The sequence below is a fragment of the Oncorhynchus gorbuscha genome, linkage group LG03 (assembly GCF_021184085.1).
Source record: "Oncorhynchus gorbuscha isolate QuinsamMale2020 ecotype Even-year linkage group LG03, OgorEven_v1.0, whole genome shotgun sequence".
NCBI lineage: Eukaryota > Metazoa > Chordata > Actinopteri > Salmoniformes > Salmonidae > Oncorhynchus > Oncorhynchus gorbuscha.
Genome location: NC_060175.1, coordinates 44,733,073 through 44,752,813, shown reverse-complemented (window position 1 = coordinate 44,752,813; position 19,741 = coordinate 44,733,073). Strand labels below are relative to the sequence as shown.

General features: G+C 40.8%; 1 protein-coding gene across 2 annotated transcripts in view; it reads right to left on the bottom strand.

The window, feature by feature from the left end:
- Positions 1-990: 990 nt before the first annotated feature.
- LOC124020426 (synaptoporin-like) overlaps positions 991-19,741 on the bottom strand; it is a 36,318-nt gene continuing 17,567 nt past the window's right edge. Inside the window, exons 3-6 of one of the 2 annotated variants that reach the window (XM_046335673.1) lie at positions 4,555-4,682; positions 3,318-3,516; positions 2,916-3,107; positions 991-2,600 (exon numbers count right to left, since the gene is read on the bottom strand). In XM_046335673.1, the coding sequence (XP_046191629.1) occupies positions 2,343-2,600; positions 2,916-3,107; positions 3,318-3,516; positions 4,555-4,682 (777 nt within the window). In that variant the 3' untranslated portion in view covers positions 991-2,342. The remainder of the gene's footprint in view (positions 2,601-2,915; positions 3,108-3,317; positions 3,517-4,554; positions 4,683-19,741) is intronic. The other variant, XM_046335677.1, reaches the window with a different exon arrangement.

The window sequence follows — 19,741 nt, the reverse complement described above, 5'->3', positions numbered from 1 at the left end:
AAATAGGCCTTTTCACCACATAAACCCTTTTTACATTAGCAGATGTCACAAGGTAATATACAGAAACCCAGCCTAAAACCCCAAACAGCAAGCAACGAAGATGTAGAAGCATGGTGGCTAGAAAAAAACCTTAGAAAGGCAGGAACCTAGGAAGAAACCTAGAGAGGAACCAGGCTCTGAGGGGTGGCCAGTCCTCTTCTGGCTGTGCCGGGTGGAGATGATAATAATAGACATCCAGATTGTTCTTCAAGATGTTCAAATGTTCATAGATGACCAGCAGGGTCAAATAATAATCACAGTGGTTGTAGAGGGTGCAACAGGTCAGACAGCAGGTGCAAGAGAGAGAGAGAGAGAGAACCCCTGCCTTGGTGGGACATACTTGAATATTTTTGCTGAGAGAGAAAAGTGATACAATCAGATTGGATCTTCTGTTAAATACAGAAGTGCTGTTCTCTGAGAATAGCTGTTCTCAGGTCAGATGCTCATTGTGAGATTGCCAAGTTAAACCAATTGCAGCCAAATTCCTTTCATTCCAAAGCTTGGGGACAAATGATTGCTGGACTCAACACCCATGGATTCCTCAACACTGATCATCTTGTTTTTTGAGACATAAAGCCACTTTTAATCGTCTGGGTTTAGGTTTGTTTGTTAGCAGAATTCCTTCACTTTGGTGAGGGAGCAAAGGTCAACAGACATAACTGCCTGACTCTCTGGGGAAACACTGTTTATGCTCAACCATCTGACAGACGCTCATGGGTCATGGCCCAATACTTTGGTAACTAGGCTGAGGTGTGTTTGAGGCGGCATTCTATCTGGGAACTGAGTGGTACCTGGGACATTGGTGGGAGCAGGGTAAGGGCTTGGTCAGGTTTGTTCTGGAGTTAGCGCCTCACCCATTAGGGACACTGGCCTGGCCATTGTTCCCAAAAGCTCTTTGTGCAAATGCCGAAGAGAGAAATAGAAAACACTAATGTTTTTTTTTTTGTGCAACATCTTTATTAGGATTATTGAAATTGCTTGTATATCATCCACACTCAGTAATCTTGAACAGAATAATAATGCTGGTAAGTGGTTTTCAGATTGTTCACATTATAATGTTACACGGACAGAAGGGAAGTACATACATGGACGTTTAATTATTGTATTTTTTCATATTTTTTTGTTACCTGGTTAATGCAAGCCACATGCTTTGGAGCTCAAGAAACAGGGTTAATGAATTATCATCATCACCATCGTCATCATCATCATCATCAATATTATCAGACATTCTCTAATTAGGCCTATTTTTATTAATTGCACAAACTTTTGAAAGTCATAGAAACCTGAATGACTTTGTTTATAGAATTCAAGACAGAGAAAACATGACAGATAAAATGCAAGGGGTTCACTATGGTTATACAGACGAGCTTGGCCGAGCTGACTGTTCTAATTGCAACTAGGTTCTTCTGGGCCTTTTTCACTGGGGCCTTGTGCTTAAATGGACTCAGCTAGCTCGCTCTCGGAGGTGTATGAAATGACTCTTCATTTCACAGTAGTCTGACAGCAGCTTAAAAAACGAATCCTTTCATTTGAATCATGAGCGACCATTTGTAACAGAGCGGGTAGAAACACTTTTCCCATTTACAATTGTAAACACTAACATCAAAAACTTCCCACAAACCAACACATAAAGCCCCTTTAGAGCAAGGGCATCTTGTGTAATGAAACAGTAACTACACTGAACATAAACCCTGCATGCAGGATTACCTTGACAAAGGAGAAATGCTCACTAACAGGGATGTAAACAAATTTGTGCAGAAAATTTTAAGAGAAATAAGCTTTTTGTGCATATGGAAAATTATTGGGATATTTTATTTCTGCTCATGAAAAATTAGAACAACACTTTAAATGTTGCGTTTGTGAGGTAAAACTACTGCTGATACCTTACTGTAACTCTGAGATGAAATCCTGCCGGTTTCGTAAATACAATGTGCACAAACAGGCATAGTAACACATAGCACAACTGCATGCACTTTGTCAACACTATGTAGGAAACTTCAAGAATTATACAATTGTATACCACATTTTTCTTCCACAATGAAAAATACATCAAGTTAAAAGGTTCTGTGGCATAGCACCTAGCACCGAAAATGAGAAACTATCAATAGACTCAACACACAGGCAATACAACATTCAGGACAACACATCTAAAAACGTAACCAAAATCCAGTTTTATGTACAATACTCCAAAATACTTCTGTTTAACTGTACCAATCGACAACTTCCTTTATCTGGCACCAGAATATTTCTACCTAAGAACTGCATGTCCCCCCCACCTTCAGTGTGACAATCAGACTGCAAAGCTACATCTGATTGGAGTAGGAGGTGGGTCCGCCCACAGGACTGTATTCTGATACCTGCTCCTGGTCTCCCTGGGCGCTGTAGCCTCCTGACTGGTCAAAACTGCCCTGGTTGTAGGGCTGCTGCTGGTTGATTGTCTCAGCCTGTTTTTCGGGAGGCGCTCCAGCGTACCGAGCTGGTCCTCCTTTATGCCAACCAGTCTCCTTGAAGACAAACCAGATGTTTCCTGCCCACAGGACAAAGTTTAGGAAGCCAAACACCTGGGGAGAGACAGAGGTAACACTTTATTTGGATAGTCCATCTGTCGCTGCTCTAAAGACTAGTAAGATCAGTAAGATTTCAACTATCTACTAACCCTAACCTTAACCATTATTCCAAACCTAACTGTAACCTTAGCAAGCAGTTGCTCATCAACAGATAGTTTGTTGACAGTAGGACCATCTGTAGAGTATCTACAGATGGACTAGCTGGACTATCTAAATAAAGTGTGACTGAGACAGAGTATCACAGCAAAACAAACATACTATGGTTTATAATGTGTGTTTTGGTAGTGTGCAGTTCGCATTCGGACGCACCACAGAGGTATTGAGGCCTGACCAGCGGGGTCCTTGCACTGAGCCACACTTGTTGGTCATGACCTTACAGGCAGACATGAGCTCCTGCACCTCATCTGGGTCTGTGGCCACCTTGATGTCCGACAGGGCTTTAGCCCAGGCTGAAGAACTGACCAGCCACATGAAGGAGAACACCACGGTCACTATAAAGTCCTGAGGGGGAGGGGGACATGTTACTGAATATTGTTCAAGTTACTGTTTGCACAACCAGCAGATGTCAAATGTGCAGGGACTGAGTATAATATAGAAAATATATTGTCTGTAATATATATTGCCACATGGAAGCACTACAAACACATAGCACACTATCTTATTCAAAATGTAGATTTGAACATGGAAAAGCGTGAAAGGTGAGCAGCTCACGATCAGAGGGCCTCGGTTATTTTCGCGGTACTTGTTCTGGAAGAAGATGTAGACTATGGTGGCCATGAAGGAGTAGAGGAAGGCGAACACAGCGATGGTGACAAAGAACTCAGCCGAGGAAGTGTAGTCCCCGATGAGAGAGAGCCTCTCCCTCCTCCTCCCCTCACACAGCGGAGCTTCGAAGGACACCTGGTGCAACCTTCCACAGAGAGGGGAACAGAGGAGTCTAAAACACCTGTAGTCACTCTTTCAATAATTGAGAAAATGGATCTTAATTGCCTTGACTAAATCTTCCATATGATGTTAGAAAATACATCTGACATCGTCTCAAATATTAAACCCACTAGGCTGGTGTTGAAACGTATACTTCACACACACGCACATTCATACGCAAATAAACAGTAACACATTGACCAAGAAGACATTTTAATGAGGGGCAATAGTTCTGGAGATGATGACTCCTATTCTCTTTGGATGATTTAAAATGTTAACGGGGCTACACTGCACTCTTTTTACTGCTGCTGATCTTAGACTCATTCAGTCCGAAGAACAAATATTGACTCATGTCATTCATTTGAGTCAGTAATGACAGACCGCGCAGGAACCCCTACCGGCGAACGATTAACTGAAAACAAATGATTCTACAAGCCTCTCGTTCAGCATAGGGGGTTTATCTGAGCTGTCATTTGTGACTGGGATTTACAAAAATGTGCTTCAAACATTTGTGATGGCTAGGCATATAAATAAGATTATTTATAGATACCTTTGATATTATGTTAAATTGCAGCAGCAACCAGACTAGATTGTGGATGACTCTTTTTGAAATTACTTGACTACCGCGAAGGAGATAAGCACATAACGTTTGCGAACTGCAGCAGCCCCCCAATCGATTAATGAACGAGTTCGAGTTTGTTGAGCAAAGGCAGGCCGTGAAGTCTGTGTTTTGGTTTGACAAAGCTGTGTCCATCAATAACATTCAATAATCAATTAATTACATTCATTCTTGCACCATACGATAGATTATTAGTTGTAAATATGTATTTTTCACATAATAATCCGGCTGTATGATTCATTGTGGCAAGCAGGTCAAACTAAAATGAATGAGTCACTTGGAAAAATGTATAATGACCCTCGAGTCAGTAAAAATAGTAATTTAAAAAAAAAAAGAATCGTTCGCGAACTGCACATCACTAATTCCTATTATCTGTCTGAAATGTTACGAGAGAAAGTTTCGTACCTAAAAGGGTAGGCAAAATCAATGCCAATACTGAGGTTGCTGCTGGCCTTGTCAAGCTGGCAGTCCACACTAACCCACAGCTGTCCACTGTAGCCTCCACATGTCGCAAATGCAAAAATTGAAAAAAGCTGTTGAGAAACACAAACAAAAACCACAACATTATTGAATTGGAACTCTGTTCAGGAGTAAATTGCCTAACCATTTAATAACTAATCTGTTTAAAGTCTGAGAGGACATTACTAAAGACCCAACCAACTGAGAACTAGAAGAACCTCAGGGATAACATGTCTTGCTGTCATTTCCTCTAAAATATTTATGCATCCATCAATTCAAATCAAACTTTATTTGTCACATGCACCAAATACAACTAGTGTAGGTAGACCTTACTGTGAATTGCTTACTTATAAGCCATTAACCAACAGTGCAGTTCATGAAGAGTTAAGAAAATATTCACCAAATAAACTAAAGTAAAAATAAAAAAGGTTACACAATAACGAGGCTATATACAGGGGGTACTGGTACAGAGTCAGTGTGTGGGGGTACAAGTTAGTTGAGGTAATTTGAACATGTAGGTAGGGGTGAAGTGACTATGCATAGATAATAAACAGCAAGTAGCAGCAGAGCACAAAACAAATGAGGGGGGTGTCAATGTAATAGTCCGGTGTCCATTTGATTAATTGTTCAGCAGTCTTATGGCTTGGGGGTAGAAGCTGTTAAGGAGCCTTTTGGTCCTAGACTTGGCGCTAAGGTACCGCTTGCCGTGCGGTAGCAGAGAAAACAGTTTATAACTTGGGTGACTGGAGTCCATGACAATTTTATGTGCTTTCCTCTGACACCGCCTAGTATATCGGTCCTGGATGGCAGGAAGCTTGGCCCCAGTGATGTACTGGGCCGTACGCACTACCCTCTGTAGAGCCTTACGGTCAGATGCCGAGCAGTTGCCATACCAGGCAGTGATGCAACTGGTCACTATGCTCTCGATGGTGCAGCTGTATAACTTTTTGAGGATCTGGGGACCCATGCCAAATCAGCTGTCATGTCAAAGATAAACATGAAGGCCAAGCTAGCAGCACTAATCCCTCCAAACAATTGTTTTGTCTTCCGGCAGGCAAAGCAGTGTTCAATTTCAATTAGGCCTCCTCCCACACACAGGTAATTCACATCCAGGACCACTATAGAAAAGGTCCATAGAGTTGGTGGAATTGCTGTTTAATTAATTACCATTTGCGCAGCTGGGCCAAAGCGCTTTAATTAGGTCAGGCGGAAATGTCCGACAGATCTCATCTCATTAAAAGGAGGAAATCGTCCCAACTCTTGTCTAATCCAGACATTCTGTGCGTCCACGAATCAACCGATTCTGTTATCTTTCATCAAAACTATCTGTAGCAATCGGGAGAGCAGGTCCTCAGTTATTGTTTATAGTTATTACCGCGGAGCCCGGCTTGGAGCGCAAGCTTCAAACCTATTGTGTTATGTCAATGGACAATGATCACGGACCTATAGAACATCCCAGGCCAATTATGCCATTGATATCTGGTTCAAATGTAACGAAATTACATGTACATATGAAAATAAACCTGGAAGGATGAAATATGAAATGTCATTATTATTTGGTGAATTGATAAATCTTGATATCAAACTGATTGAGATTATAGACTGAATAATTGATAACTGATCGATTTATTTGCATTATTATTCTCATGATTATGATTTATGGTTAGGATCCTAAATGACTCAATCATGATTCCTATTGAACTGAATGACCTAATTATGTTCATAATGATTGTTATGATTAGACTTTTGTGATTATGAATTTGATTGGATACATGTTATTCTGTTTCCTTTTGTTATGCAGCACAGACAGACTACCCAGTAAATAAATATACCACGTTGTGGTTAAAGAAATTCCTGCCTCAGTCTCCTCCAGTCCTCTGTCATCTTACCCATGACCACCTGTTCACCTTCACTATTGTCAGTCTGTCTAGCTACCCACACAGATTCCAATAATCGTTCAACCACTCTCTCTGTGGTGAACTCACCCTGCAGACTTATACAGAGGCAGCGATACGGCTATGGCTAACAATGTCTGGAGTACCCACCCAAGGAAGAGTGAGCCAGGTTGAGAAAGACAGAGACACACAGAGAACGAAACAGAGAAGAAACTCTTCAATGTGAAGGATCTTTATAGTGTAAATTACAGGCCTGACAAAGAACAGTTGAAGACAGAAGTTTACATACACGTAGGTTGGAGTCATTAAAACTAGTTTTTCAACCACTCCACACATTTCTTGTAAACAAACTATAGTTTTGGCAAGTCGGGTTAGGACATCTACTTTTTGCATGACACAAATAATTTTTCCAACAATTGTTTACAGACAGATTATTTCACTTATAATTCACTGTATCACAATTCCAGTGGGTCAGAAGTTTACATACACTACGTTAACCACTTGGAAAAATACAGAAAATGACGTCATGGCTTTAGAAGCTTCTGATAGGCCAATTGACATCATTTGAGTCAATTGGAGGTGAACCTGTGGATGTATTTCAAGGCCTACCTTCAAACTCAGTGCCTCTTTGCTTGACATCATGGGAAAATCAAAAGAAATCAGCCACGACCTCAGAAAATAAAATGTAGACCTCCACAAGTCTTGTTCATCCTTGGGAGCAATTTACAAACACCTGAAGGTAGCACGTTCATCTGTACAAACAATAGTACGCAAGTATAAACCCCATGGGACCACGCAGCCGTCATACCGCTCAGGGAGGAGACACATTCTGTCTCCTAGAGATGTACGTACTTTGGTGCAAAAAGTGCAAATCAATCTCAGAACAACAGCAAAGGATCTTGTGAAGATGCTGGAGGAAACAGGTACAAAAGTATCTATATCCACAGTAAAACGAGTCCTATATCGACATAACCTGAAAGGCCACTCAGCAAGGAAGAAGCCACTGCTCCAAAAGCAGCATAAAAAAGCCAGACTACGGTTTGCAACTGCACATTGGGTCAAAGATTGTACTTTTTGGAGAAATGTCCTCTGGTCTGAAGAAACAAAAATATAACTGTTTGGCCATAATGACCATTGTTATGTTTGGAGGAAAAAGAGGGAGGTTTGCAAGCTAAAGAACACCATCACAACAGTGAAGCATAGTGGTGGCAACATCATGTTGTGGGAGTGCTTTGCTGCAGGAGGTACTGGTGCCCTTCCCAAAATAGATGGCTTCATGAGGGTGGACAATTATGTGGATATATTGAAGCAACATCTCAAGACATCAGTTGGTCGCAAATGGGTCTTTCAAATGGACAATGACCCCAAGCATATTTCCAAAATGGCTTAAGGACAACAAAGTCAAGGTATTGGAGTGGCCATCACAAAGCCCTGACCTCAATCCGACAGAAAATTTGTGGGCAGAACTGAAAAGGCGTGTGCGAGCAAGGAGGCCTACAAATCTGATTCAGTTACACCAGCTCCGTCAGGAGGAATGGGCCAAAATTCACCCAACTTACAACTTATTGTGGGAAGCTTGTGGAAGGCAACCCGAGTTAAACAATTTAAAGGCAATGCTACCAAATACCAATTTAGTGTTTGTAAACCTCTGACCCACTGGGAATGTGATGAAAGAAATAAAAGCCAAAATAAATAATTCTCTCTACTATTAGAGAAAGAATCTACAAGACCCTGCTAGGTAAAGTCTCCCCTTATCTCAGCTCGCTGGTCACCATAGCAGCACCCACCTGTAGCACGTGCTCCAGCAGGTATATCTCTCTAGTCACCCCCAAAACCAATTCTTTCTTTGGCCGCCTCTCCTTCCAGTTCTCTGCTGCCAATGACTGGAATGAACTACAAAAATCTCTGAAACTGGAAACACTTATCTCCCTCACTAGCTTTAAGCACCAGCTGTCCGAGCAGCTCATAGATTACTGCACCTGTACATAGCCCATCTATAATTTAGCCCAAACAACTACCTCTCCCCCTACTGTATTTATTTATTTATTTTGCTCCTTTGCACCCCATTATTTCTATCTCTACTTTGCACATTTGTCGACTGCAAATCTACCATTCCAGTGTTTTACTTGCTATATTGTATGTACTTCGCCACCATGGACTTGTTTTGCCTTTACCCCCCTTATCTCACCTCATTTGCTCACATTTTTCTACTGTATTATTGACTGTATGTTTGTTTTACTCCATGCTCCATGGGTAACTCTGTGTTGTTGTATTTGTCCAACTGCTTTGCTTTATCTTGGCCAAGTCGCAATTGTAAATGAGAACTTGTTCTCAACTTGCCTACCTGGTTAAATAAAGGTGAAAAATGTCAAAAAAATAAAAATAAACAGAGTTTAAATGTATTCGGCTAAGGTGTATGTAAACTAACGACTTCAACTGTAAAACAGTCAGAGGAAATACTGTCATTAGAGAAAACAATAGTCATAATCATACTCAACAAGCATGGTCATTCTGTAGCAGTTGAGTAGGAAAGGGAAAGGGGGATACCTAGTCAGTTTTACAACTGAATGCATTCAACTGAAATGTGTCTTCCGCATTTATCCCAACCCCTCTGAATCAGAGAAGTGCGGGGGGCTGCCATAATCGACAGCCACGTCTCCGGCGCCCAGGGAACAGTGGGTTAACGGCCTTGCTCAGGTGCAGAATGGCAGAACCTTTCTGGTCCAATGCTCTAACCAACTAGAGCAGGGCTGAACCCAGCAACCCTGCAGTAACAGGGCAAGAACACTACCTACGCCATTAAGGTCCAGACATGTTGGCTGTAGTTGTGCTGTGCTGACATACAGATGGGCTATAATACTCCAATACACTTGTAATGTCTATGATTGGATCATTGAGGGAGATATGAGGGTCAGTACTGGAGTACCTTAAGGGAGGTGTTGAAAGAATGAGGAACAATAACATTTAATATGATTTAATACACGTCCTGTCCTTAAAGCAATGTAGTGGTTTTGAGTGTGCTCCCTAATCCTAGAGCCTGGGGGATTGTTCTTCCTCTTGAGGCCAGGACTAATGGGGTGTTACCAATTGTATCTGGGACTATCGGGAGGAATCACAGGCTGTGACAAATGCAGATGTGTAGTTTAATATTGCATAGGTTATCATTTCTATTGTAAAAATACAAACAAATAACTCTCTGTGGCAATGATAGAAGAAAATCCTACGGCTATAGGGGAAAAAAACTGTGATTCCATGTATTCATTGTATCTGGTGAATTTCATGACGTAATTACAACGAAATGAAAGAAAAAAAAGATCAACATCCCTTTGAGGTAACACCTCCCTGTCTATAGTTCTCCAGTGAGATGTTTCTAATACCTATGAAAACGCATATAGAGGTTCTACCTCAAGACGCAGATTAGTGTTATAAGCCTGACATGGCAGCTTGGAGGTAGTTATATTAAGTAGTCTACACCACTGAGCATTGAACCTCGGCTCCAAACTCTGTCTCAAACCAGGTATATGTACCCAGATACTTTTGTATAGTGTATCTGAGTGTATGTGGACTCCCCTTCAAATTAGTGGATTTGGCTATTTCAGCCACACCTGTTGCTGACAGGTGTATAAAATCGAGCACACTGCCATGCAATCTCCACAGACAAACATTGGCAGTAGACTGGGCTTATTGTAGAGCTCAGTGACTCAGTTTTTGCATCTGTGGTTTGACAAAATGATGTTGAACTACTTCAGTTGAAAAAGAGGGCACCCACGGAACACATGTTAATTGAATCAGGCACCAAAAAAACAGACATAGGATGGAAGAAATTGGAGAGAACTAGCGTATGATGGACAGTGGCCTATGTTCACTGAAGAGCAATGGGCCTAATACTTGTTGGATTATACTTTGTTTTTGCATCTGTGGTTTGACAAAATGATGTTGAACTACTTCAGTTATGCACTCTAAAGATGAATCTCACTAGTTATTTCCTTGTCTCCTCTCCTTCATACCCACTGATCTGAAAAACAGCCTAGTTTCTTCATCAAAGACACAGGGTAGAGTCCCCCCAAGCGGTAAAGAGAGAAGCAGCAATACCTCCACTACAAGTCCCTCTCAATGCATCTCAGCAGGACACACCATCTCCTACACTTTATCTTGGTCTCTCCAAGACCATTTTCCATATAAAGCTATTTGCCTACAGGCTGCTCAAAACCATGATCACCATAATCAGAGCTGACACCTACTTAGCATGCAGCTCCATTCCGCCATTACAGGCAGCTGGATGGCCAGCTTGCCAAAAGGAGGAGAGATGGCAGTTTGGTTTCAATTCCTGGAAAGGCTGATTAAATGTCTTCTGACATTTTCAGATAATGCAGTTTGACCTCACACACTCACCTGGGTACGAGCGTCAGTATTGACTAACTGGTCTATTAACCAATTTACTGCCTGGTGTTCAGACTGAGGTCTTTTCAAACAGCTCATAATTTTCACAACTTCACAGTATTATTCCAACCTCATAGCGCGGAAATCCACTGAGTATACAAAACATTAAGAACACCTGCTCTTTCCATGACATAGACTGACTGACCAGGTAAATCGCAGTGAAAGCTATGATTCCTTATTGATGTGGGGGGTGGGGTGTGTGTGTGTGTGTGGGGGGGTGTTCCTAATGTTTAGTATACTCAATATATATATGTAAATCACAGGGAAATCATGTTTTAGCCTGCACTGGGCCATTAAGAGTGTACCGTTCAGTTTGCTTCCCTCTACTGGAGGTAATGGGTACTACTGAGCACTAACTACAGTGAAGATGGAAGCCCTTCCATTATAAGGGGAAGGTAGTGTAGTAAGTAGGTAGTGTAGTAAGTAGGTAGTGTTGTAAGTAGGTAGTGTAGTAAGTAGGTAGTGTAGTAAGTAGGTAGTGTAGTAAGTAGGTAGTAAGTAGGTAGTGTAGTAAGTAGGTAGTGTTGTAAGTAGGTAGTGTAGTAAGTAGGTAGTGTAGTAAGTAGGTAGAGTAGTAGGTAGGTAGTGTAGTAAGTAGGTAGATTAGTAAGTAGGTAGTGTAGTAAGTAGGTAGTGTAGTAAGTAGGTAGTGTAGTAAATAGGTAGTGTTGTAAGTAGGTAGTGTAGTAAGTAGGTAGAGTAGTAGGTAGGTAGTATAGTAAGTAGGTAGTGTAGTAAGTAGGTAGAGTAGTAAGTAGGTAGTGTAGTAAGTAGGTAGTGTAGTAAGTAGGTAGTGTAGTAAGTAGGTCGACCGTGCAGTCCAGTGTGGGAAGTGTTTCATTAATAGAGCTGTAATGTGTTCCTGGTTAGGCTGCCGGCTTAGACAGCTTTATGTCATCTCCTTCTTTAATTAACTGAGCTTCATATATCGACAGTGCATGAGGGATTGTGTGTGTGTGTGTGTGTGTGTGTGTGTGTGTGTGTGTGTGTGTGTGTGTGTGTGTGTGTGTGTGTGTGTGAGAGAGAGAGAGAGAGAGAGAGAGAGAGAGAGAGAGAGAGAGAGAGAGAGAGAGCCAATCACAATTCACAGAATCATGATCATGTAAAATAAAAAATCCTAATTTCATTCTCCATGACACACGCCTATCCTGCATAAATCAAAGATCGATAAAGGTAATGAAATCTCCATCTGGCCATCCCATAGTCCTGCTCTCTCTCCTCTCCAAAGCAGTACAGTGGCTCCATCTGTGTGTTAGCTGCTGTGGAGCATTTTGTATTCTCCCTAAGGTGGCATTGCAAGAGAGGAGCACATACAGTGTCCAGCAGTGAGCAGAACAGGATGATAGGCTAAGAGAGGACATTCTAAAGCACATCTACAATGTACTGTATCAGTCTCTCCGTTTCCCAAGGTATACTGTAAGTTACTTGTCATTGTCAAATTTCAAGCACAGAGAAACACAGCAGGATGGCAGAAACAAATACATTCAGTGCTTTAAGTTCTGCGATATGGCATCTATATCTAACATCACACTGTTCTGGTTGAGAGGGATCAGGGGCTTATGAAAAGCAAACAAGCACACACAAACAACCCACGGTGCACAGATGACAGTTCAACGTCTAGTTATGATTTACATTTGGTTGAGTTGTCAACTAACATTTCTCTATTAAAACGTGAAATCAACAAAAAGTGTCACCATGTCATTGGATTTAGGTGAAAAATTAGGTGAAAAAAATCCAATCAGTTTGCCACATCGATCCAACGTCACATGCCATTTTTTGTTCGAAACGATGAAGAAAAAAAAGTTAATTCAGTTTTTTCGCAGTGGGAGTGTTGGGTAGTAACAGATTACATGTAACGGGGATTATGTAATCTGATTACAAAAAATAACTAATCAACCCAGATTACTTTTTTTATTTTTATGAATCGGATTACATTCTAAAACAGCCAATTACATTTGGGACAATTTGATAAAACTTTGTCATCATTGTTGTCATTTGTCATTCATCTTCTCCTTTCCCCCTTCTGATGACCAGGTGGCCCTTGAAGGGTGGATCTTCTGCATGTCAAACTGGCAGAATGAATCAGTTCCAAAACGGATCACCACCTCAATCTGAAGCAGTCTGGCAAGTTCCTTTGCTTTGAGCTGCAGTTTCTTCCTCCCGCCTTTGGAAATGCTTTCTGATTGTACAATATTTCAAAATGATCTCGGGAAAAACACTGGTTGACAACTCCATTGTTCCTCCTCCCAGAGCGCTAAGAACTTTCTGGCGTGATCCTTGACAACAAACTGTCGTTCTCACAGCAATTAAAGGTGGGTGGTGCCCTCTCCTGTGAAGGTTCATGCTCACAACATGGGTTGGCTCTACAGAGCCCTGCCTCACAGAGTGGGAAGCGGCGCAGGTCCTAATCCAGGCACTTGTCATCTCCCTTTCTGGATTACTGCAAAATGCTGTTGGCTGGGCTACCCTGCCTGTGCCATTAACCCCTACAACTCATCCAGATTCCAACCAGCAGCCCGTCTAGTGTTCAACCTTCCCAAGTTCTCTCACGTCACCCCGCTCCTCCGCTCTCTCCACTGGCTTCCAGTTGAAGCTCGCATCCGTATTTACAAGACCATGGTGCTTGCCTACGGTTGGGCCAATAGCTGTGAGGTTGCTGGATTGAATCCCGCACCTCAGGTAAACCTCCAGGCTCTGAACAGGCCCTACACCCAAACAAGTGCACTGTCATTTCATCCATTTCTGGCCTGCTTGCCTCCCTAAACTGAAAATAACAGTTAAGATTAAATAGTCAAAATTAAATGTGCTCTGGCTATTCTAAATGGTGGAAAAACTCCCTCACGACGCCAGGACAGCGGAGTCAATCACCACCTTCCGGAAACATCATTGAAACCCCACCAGAGTTTAAAATACCTAGGACAAAATACATTTAGTCAAATCCTTCTCCCCACGTTGAAATGGCCCCCTTAAAATATTTAGATGCACTATTGTAAAGTGGTTGTTCCACTGGATGTCATAAGGTGAATGCACCAATTTGTAAGTAGCTCTGGATAAAAGCGTCTGCTAAATGACTTAAATGTAAAATGTAAATGTAAATTTAGCGCACCATTAAGACTTCTCACATGCTCTCAGAAATTATATTGTTCTGCTGATTGCCCTTGAAGGGTGGATGGCTTTTGGATTCAAACTGGTTGAATGAATCTAGAGGCTTCCAAAACATTTACACCTTGCCCACTCTCAATCAGACAGCAGTCTGGACTACAGAGTTCCTTTGCTAATTTGAAGTCTAAGTGCAGTTTAACTCTAATGTTGTCTCATGCCTTTGTCTAATGTTGTTATGGTCTAATTGTACAATATTTCAAAATGTAATGGAAAAACACTGTATTGAAAGCAACAACTATTGTTACTGTTAAGAGAAAATGGTCCCAGCTTTCTGGTCTAATTGTTATTTCATATTGAAAAATGGACTAATGCAATTATGGTCTAATGGTGTTATGTCTAATCTTGTGAAGATCTGAAGGATCAGGTTAATGTTGTGGGTTGGCTCTAATGTTGTTATCTCCTAAGTGGGAGGCGGGAAGTCGGCCGTTTCATGACAGTCTTAAATACAGAAACTCCTTTCCCCACTCTGCCAAAATGAAAGTTGGAATCCATGTGTTATGGTCCAGTCTAATGTTGTTATGGAAATACTTTTCAGTACAGTAACCTCTAAAGGTTTTATATATTTCTGTATTCCAACCAGTTTTAATGGTCCGTAATGTATTTAAACAATAACCATGTCCAACATTTACTGTGTGGTGATATCATTAGGTCTAATGTTATAATGGAAACACTAACTTTAAGAGCTTTCTAATGTATTTATCAGATTTACATCTAGCTGTTGTGGGGTCTAATGTAGCCTAGTGGTTAAGTGTTTGGGCCAATAACCCTAAAGGTTGCTGGATTGAATCCCGAGCTGACAATGGTCTAATGTTGTTCTGCTCTAACAAGGCAGTTAATGGTCTAATTCCTTGGTAGGCTGTCATTGTAAATATGAATTTCTTAACTGACTTGCCTAGTAAAATAAAATAACATATAAGATTAAATATTTGTGAGAAGATTAAATGTGACTTTAGTATTCTAAATGAAGTTTTTATGTAAAGATTATCCAGTCTAAGTGGTCTAATGTTGTTATGCCATTATGAGCACAGATATTATAGTCCAAACATCATTGAATGCCCCTTTCCACAGAGTTAATAAAAGGACTTGTGACAAAATGTTACATTTAGTCAAGATAACGCAGGGATGATCGGTCCCCACGTTGAAATGGCTACCACTCTATAGACCAAGCAGACTAAGGCATGAGCCGGATGTTGTAAAATGCTTTAAACAACTGCATTACCAAAGGACAAGAGTCTAATGTTGTTAGTCATGTAGTTAGTAGCTAATGTTAAAATGGTTAAATAAATGTTACAAACAAAAGACCAATTAGACTGGTCTAATGGTCTAACCCAATCTAAGAACAATGGTACTCTGAAAGATTTCCAAATGGTACTCTGATGTATCTATTATAAAAAGCTAGTGGTTCCTATTTTAAAAGTTGCGTCATACTGCAGCACACCTTGCGTGCTGCCGCAGCATTCTGTGGCATGTCATTTAACTGTCAGCTATTTTTTCTGTTATTGCCAGTTATTGCTAGTTTGACAATCAGAGGGAATCTTTGAGAAGCACTTGATAATATTCTGAATTGTCACGGTCGTCGTATAGAGGAGACCAAGGCGCAGCGTGGTAAGCATACATACTTCTTTAATCAAAGAAATACTGAACAAAACAACAAAACCGTGAAGCTAATATGGCTAGTGCAGACAGGCAACTAAACATAGAATAACAACCCACAAAATACCCAAGGAATATGGCTACCTAAATATGGTCCCCAATCAGAGACAACGATAAACAGCTGTCTCTGATTGAGAACCAATCTAGGCAACCATAGACATATAAACACCTAGACTTACAAAAACCCCTAGACATACAAAAACTCCTAGACATACAAAAACCCATAGACAATACAAAAACTAAACAAACTACCTTCGTCACACCCTAACCTAACCAAAATAATAAAGAAAACAAAGATAACTAAGGTCAGGGCGTGACACGTATTGGCATTACCAGAGAATTTAAAACCTTATAACATAGTATATGGGATTGATTTTTATGAAATTTTGCTGAATTAATTTGATTAATATTATGATGTTTCTATTCAGAGATAAATGAAAAACGAAACCCTCAGGGTCTATTGTTCAGCTATTAGCCCCTCTCCCTAATTTGCAACAAACTGTTGTTGTTCCCATCTCGTTCCTTTCCCTCTTCCAGGTGTCATCCTTCTGCGCCTGAGTGGCTCGCTTGTGGGCGTGCAGTCAGGGTATGGCAGCATCTTCGGTTGTGCGTCAAGAATTCTGCATACAGTAGCAAGTTTGTATGAAGGTGTGGCTATTCACAGACAAATTGTTATTATGCTATGGAGGTATATTTGTGTCTTTTTGTCGAGAGCAATTTATTTTATTTTCTAGAAAAATAATTGTTCTGAAAGCAACCTTTTTCCGACACAAAGGAAGTCATAGCGGACACCTACGAAGAAGGACTGTGTGATGATGACATCTCAGGTAAGCGGGCGTTCTTCCGTCCAACTTTTACATTGCTAGTAGTTAGCTCCTACGATTCAGTGTCGGTTCATAACATTCTACTATATTACTTACATACAGTGCAATAAAGTATTCATCCCCCTTGGCATTTTTCCTATTTTGTTGCATTATAACCTGTAATTGAATTGGATTTTTATTTGGATTTCATGTAATGGACATACACAAAATAGTCCAAATTGGTGAAGTGAAAAGAAAAAAATTACTTGTTTTAAAAAAATGCAAAAAACTAACAAGCGGAAAAGTGGTGTGTGCATATGTATTCACCCCCCCCCCATATGTATTCACCCCCCCATATGTATTCACCCCCATATGTATTCACCCCCTGAAGCCCCTAAATAAGATCTGGTGCAACCAATTACCTTCAGAAGTCACATATTTAGTTAGATTGCACACATATGGACTTTATTTAAGTGTCACATGACCTGTCACATGATCTCATTATATATACACCTGTTCTGAAAGGCCCCAGAGTCTGCAACACCACTAAGCAAGGGGTACCACCAAGCAAGCAGCACCATCAAGACAAATGAGCTCTCCAAACAGGTCAGGGACAAAGTTGTGGAGAAGTACAGATCAGGGTTGGATTATTTAAAAAATATCCAGAACTCACGGACCAGGCAATGAAGGCATTAATCAGAGAGGCAACAAAGAGCCCAAAGATAACCCTGAAGGAGCTGCAAAGCTCCATAGCGGAGATTGGGGTATCCGTCCATAGGACCACTTTAAGCCGTACGCTCCACAGAGCTGGGCTTTACGGAAGAGTTGCCAGAAAAAAAGGCATTGCTTAAAGAAAAAAATAAGCAAACATGTTTGGTGTTCGCCAAAAGGCATGCGGGAGACTCCCCAAACATATGGAAGAAGGTACTCTGGTCAGATGAGATTAAAATGTAGCTTTTCGGCCATCAAGGAAAAGGTATGTCTGGCTCAACCCCAACACCTCTCATCATCCAGAGAACAGAATCCCCACAGTGAAGCATGGTGGTGGCAGCATCATGCTGTGGGGATGTTTTCATCTGCAAAGACTAGGAAATTGGTCAGAATTGAAGGAATGATGAATGGCACTAAATACAGGGAAATTCTTGAGGGGAACCTGTTTCAGTCTTCCAGAGATTTGAGACAGGGACGGAGGTTCACCTTCCAGCAGGACAATGACCCTAAGCATACTGCTAAAGCAACACTCGAGTGGTTGAATGAGAAACATGTAAATGTCTGGGAATGGCCTAGTCAAAGCCCAGACCTCAATCCAATTCAGAATCTGTGGTATGACTTAAAGATTGCTGTACACCAGTGGAACCCATCCAACAATTTTGCCTTGAAGAATGGGCAAACATACCAGTGGCTAGATGTGCCAAGCTTATAGAGACATACCCCAATAGACTTGCAGCTGTAATTGCTGCAAAAGGTGGCTCTACAAAGTATTGACTTTGGGGGGGTGAATAGTTATAAACGCTCAAGTTCTGTTTTTTTTGTCTTATTTCTTATTTGTTTCACAATAGAAAATATTTAGCATCTTCAAAGTGGTAGGCATGTTGTGTAAATCAAATGATACAACCCCCCCCATTTAATTGTTTTTAAAAAAAATCCAGGTTGTAAGGCAACAAAATAGGAAAACTGCCAAGGTGGGTGAATACTTTCACAAGCCACTGTAAATACCATAGAATGATAAATCATGCAATTATTATTTTCAAGCTAACTAAAAGCATTTAGCTACGAATCCCTGTTCTCGCCATTTTCAGTTGAATTAATCTAACTTTCTTTCATGGCAACTCCTAAGCAGGCCATGTCATATTTGTTTCATAGTCTATATATAATCATATTTCATGACAGTGTAATGGTTAGCTTTTTTTACAGAAGGATGAAAGAACACAATATATCTTCCAGGGAATGCTATTCTGATATGTCAGATGAAGAGTTAGACCAGAAAGTCAGTGCCCTTTAAGGCAAGGATGCCCCATGCAGGCTTTAGAATGATCAAAGAAGTCTCAGAGTAATGGGCCATCGTGTACAATGGAGAAAAGTTAGAGAGTCTTTGCGGTGTGTAGATGGTGCAGGTATCATTGCATATTTCCCATCACCTAATGAACAACCACTCTACCAGTCTGGTGTTCAGCTTTCTGTGCTGTATTGACGTTTCCTGAAAATGGCATCTGCTCCTTTAGATTGAACGGTTATGTCTCAGTTATTGTTTTCATATCTACAAAAAATAAGTTATTTTAATTTACTTTTGGAGAGCGAGCTGATCAAGGGGTCGAAAATGTCGCTATTGCCAGATGCTCACTGTTCGAGGAACAGGCCGTGGAAGCTTTATTGCTGGCAAAAGTGTCTATAACCAGAGGTAATTAAACTGTTCTGTTTTTCTCTCTTCCTCTCTGCATGTCTTGTTGTACATGGAACCAGTCTCACATGGATTAATTTAAAAACCCTTAAAATGTCAGCTGCTAATTTTCAGATTTTTTTTCAGATTTGAAGGGGGGTGAATGAGAGGGGAATGAGTCAGAGGTCTGCCAGCAGCCTCGGTCTCGTGATGCGCGGTCATGACAAAGTTACGTCTCATTCCATTGCTTTTCTACAGACAAATTCTCCGGTTGGGACATTATTGAACATTCATGATAAAAACATCCTAAAGATTGATTCTATACAGCGTTTGATTTGTTTCTACGACCAGTAATATAACTTTTTTGAATTTTCGTCTGACATTTCCGCTGGACTTGCCCGCACCTCGTGAGTTTCGATTTGTTTACTAAACGCCCTAACAAAAGGAGGAATTTGGACATAAATAATGGACTTTATGGAACAAATCAAACATTTATTGTGGAACTGGGATTCCTGGGAGTGCATTCTGATGAAGATCATCAAAGGTAAGTGAATATTTATAATGCTATTTCTGACCTATGTTGACTCCAACATGGCGGATATATTCTTGGGTTGTGTATGTCGTCTGAGCGCCATACTCAGATTATTGCATGATTTGCTTTTTCCGTAAAGTTTTTTTGAAATCTGACACAGAGGTTGCATTAAGGAGAAGTATATCTTTAAATCTGTGAATAACACTTGTATCTTTTATTAATGTTTATTATGAGTATTTCTGTGATTTGTTATGGTTCTGTGCAAATTCAC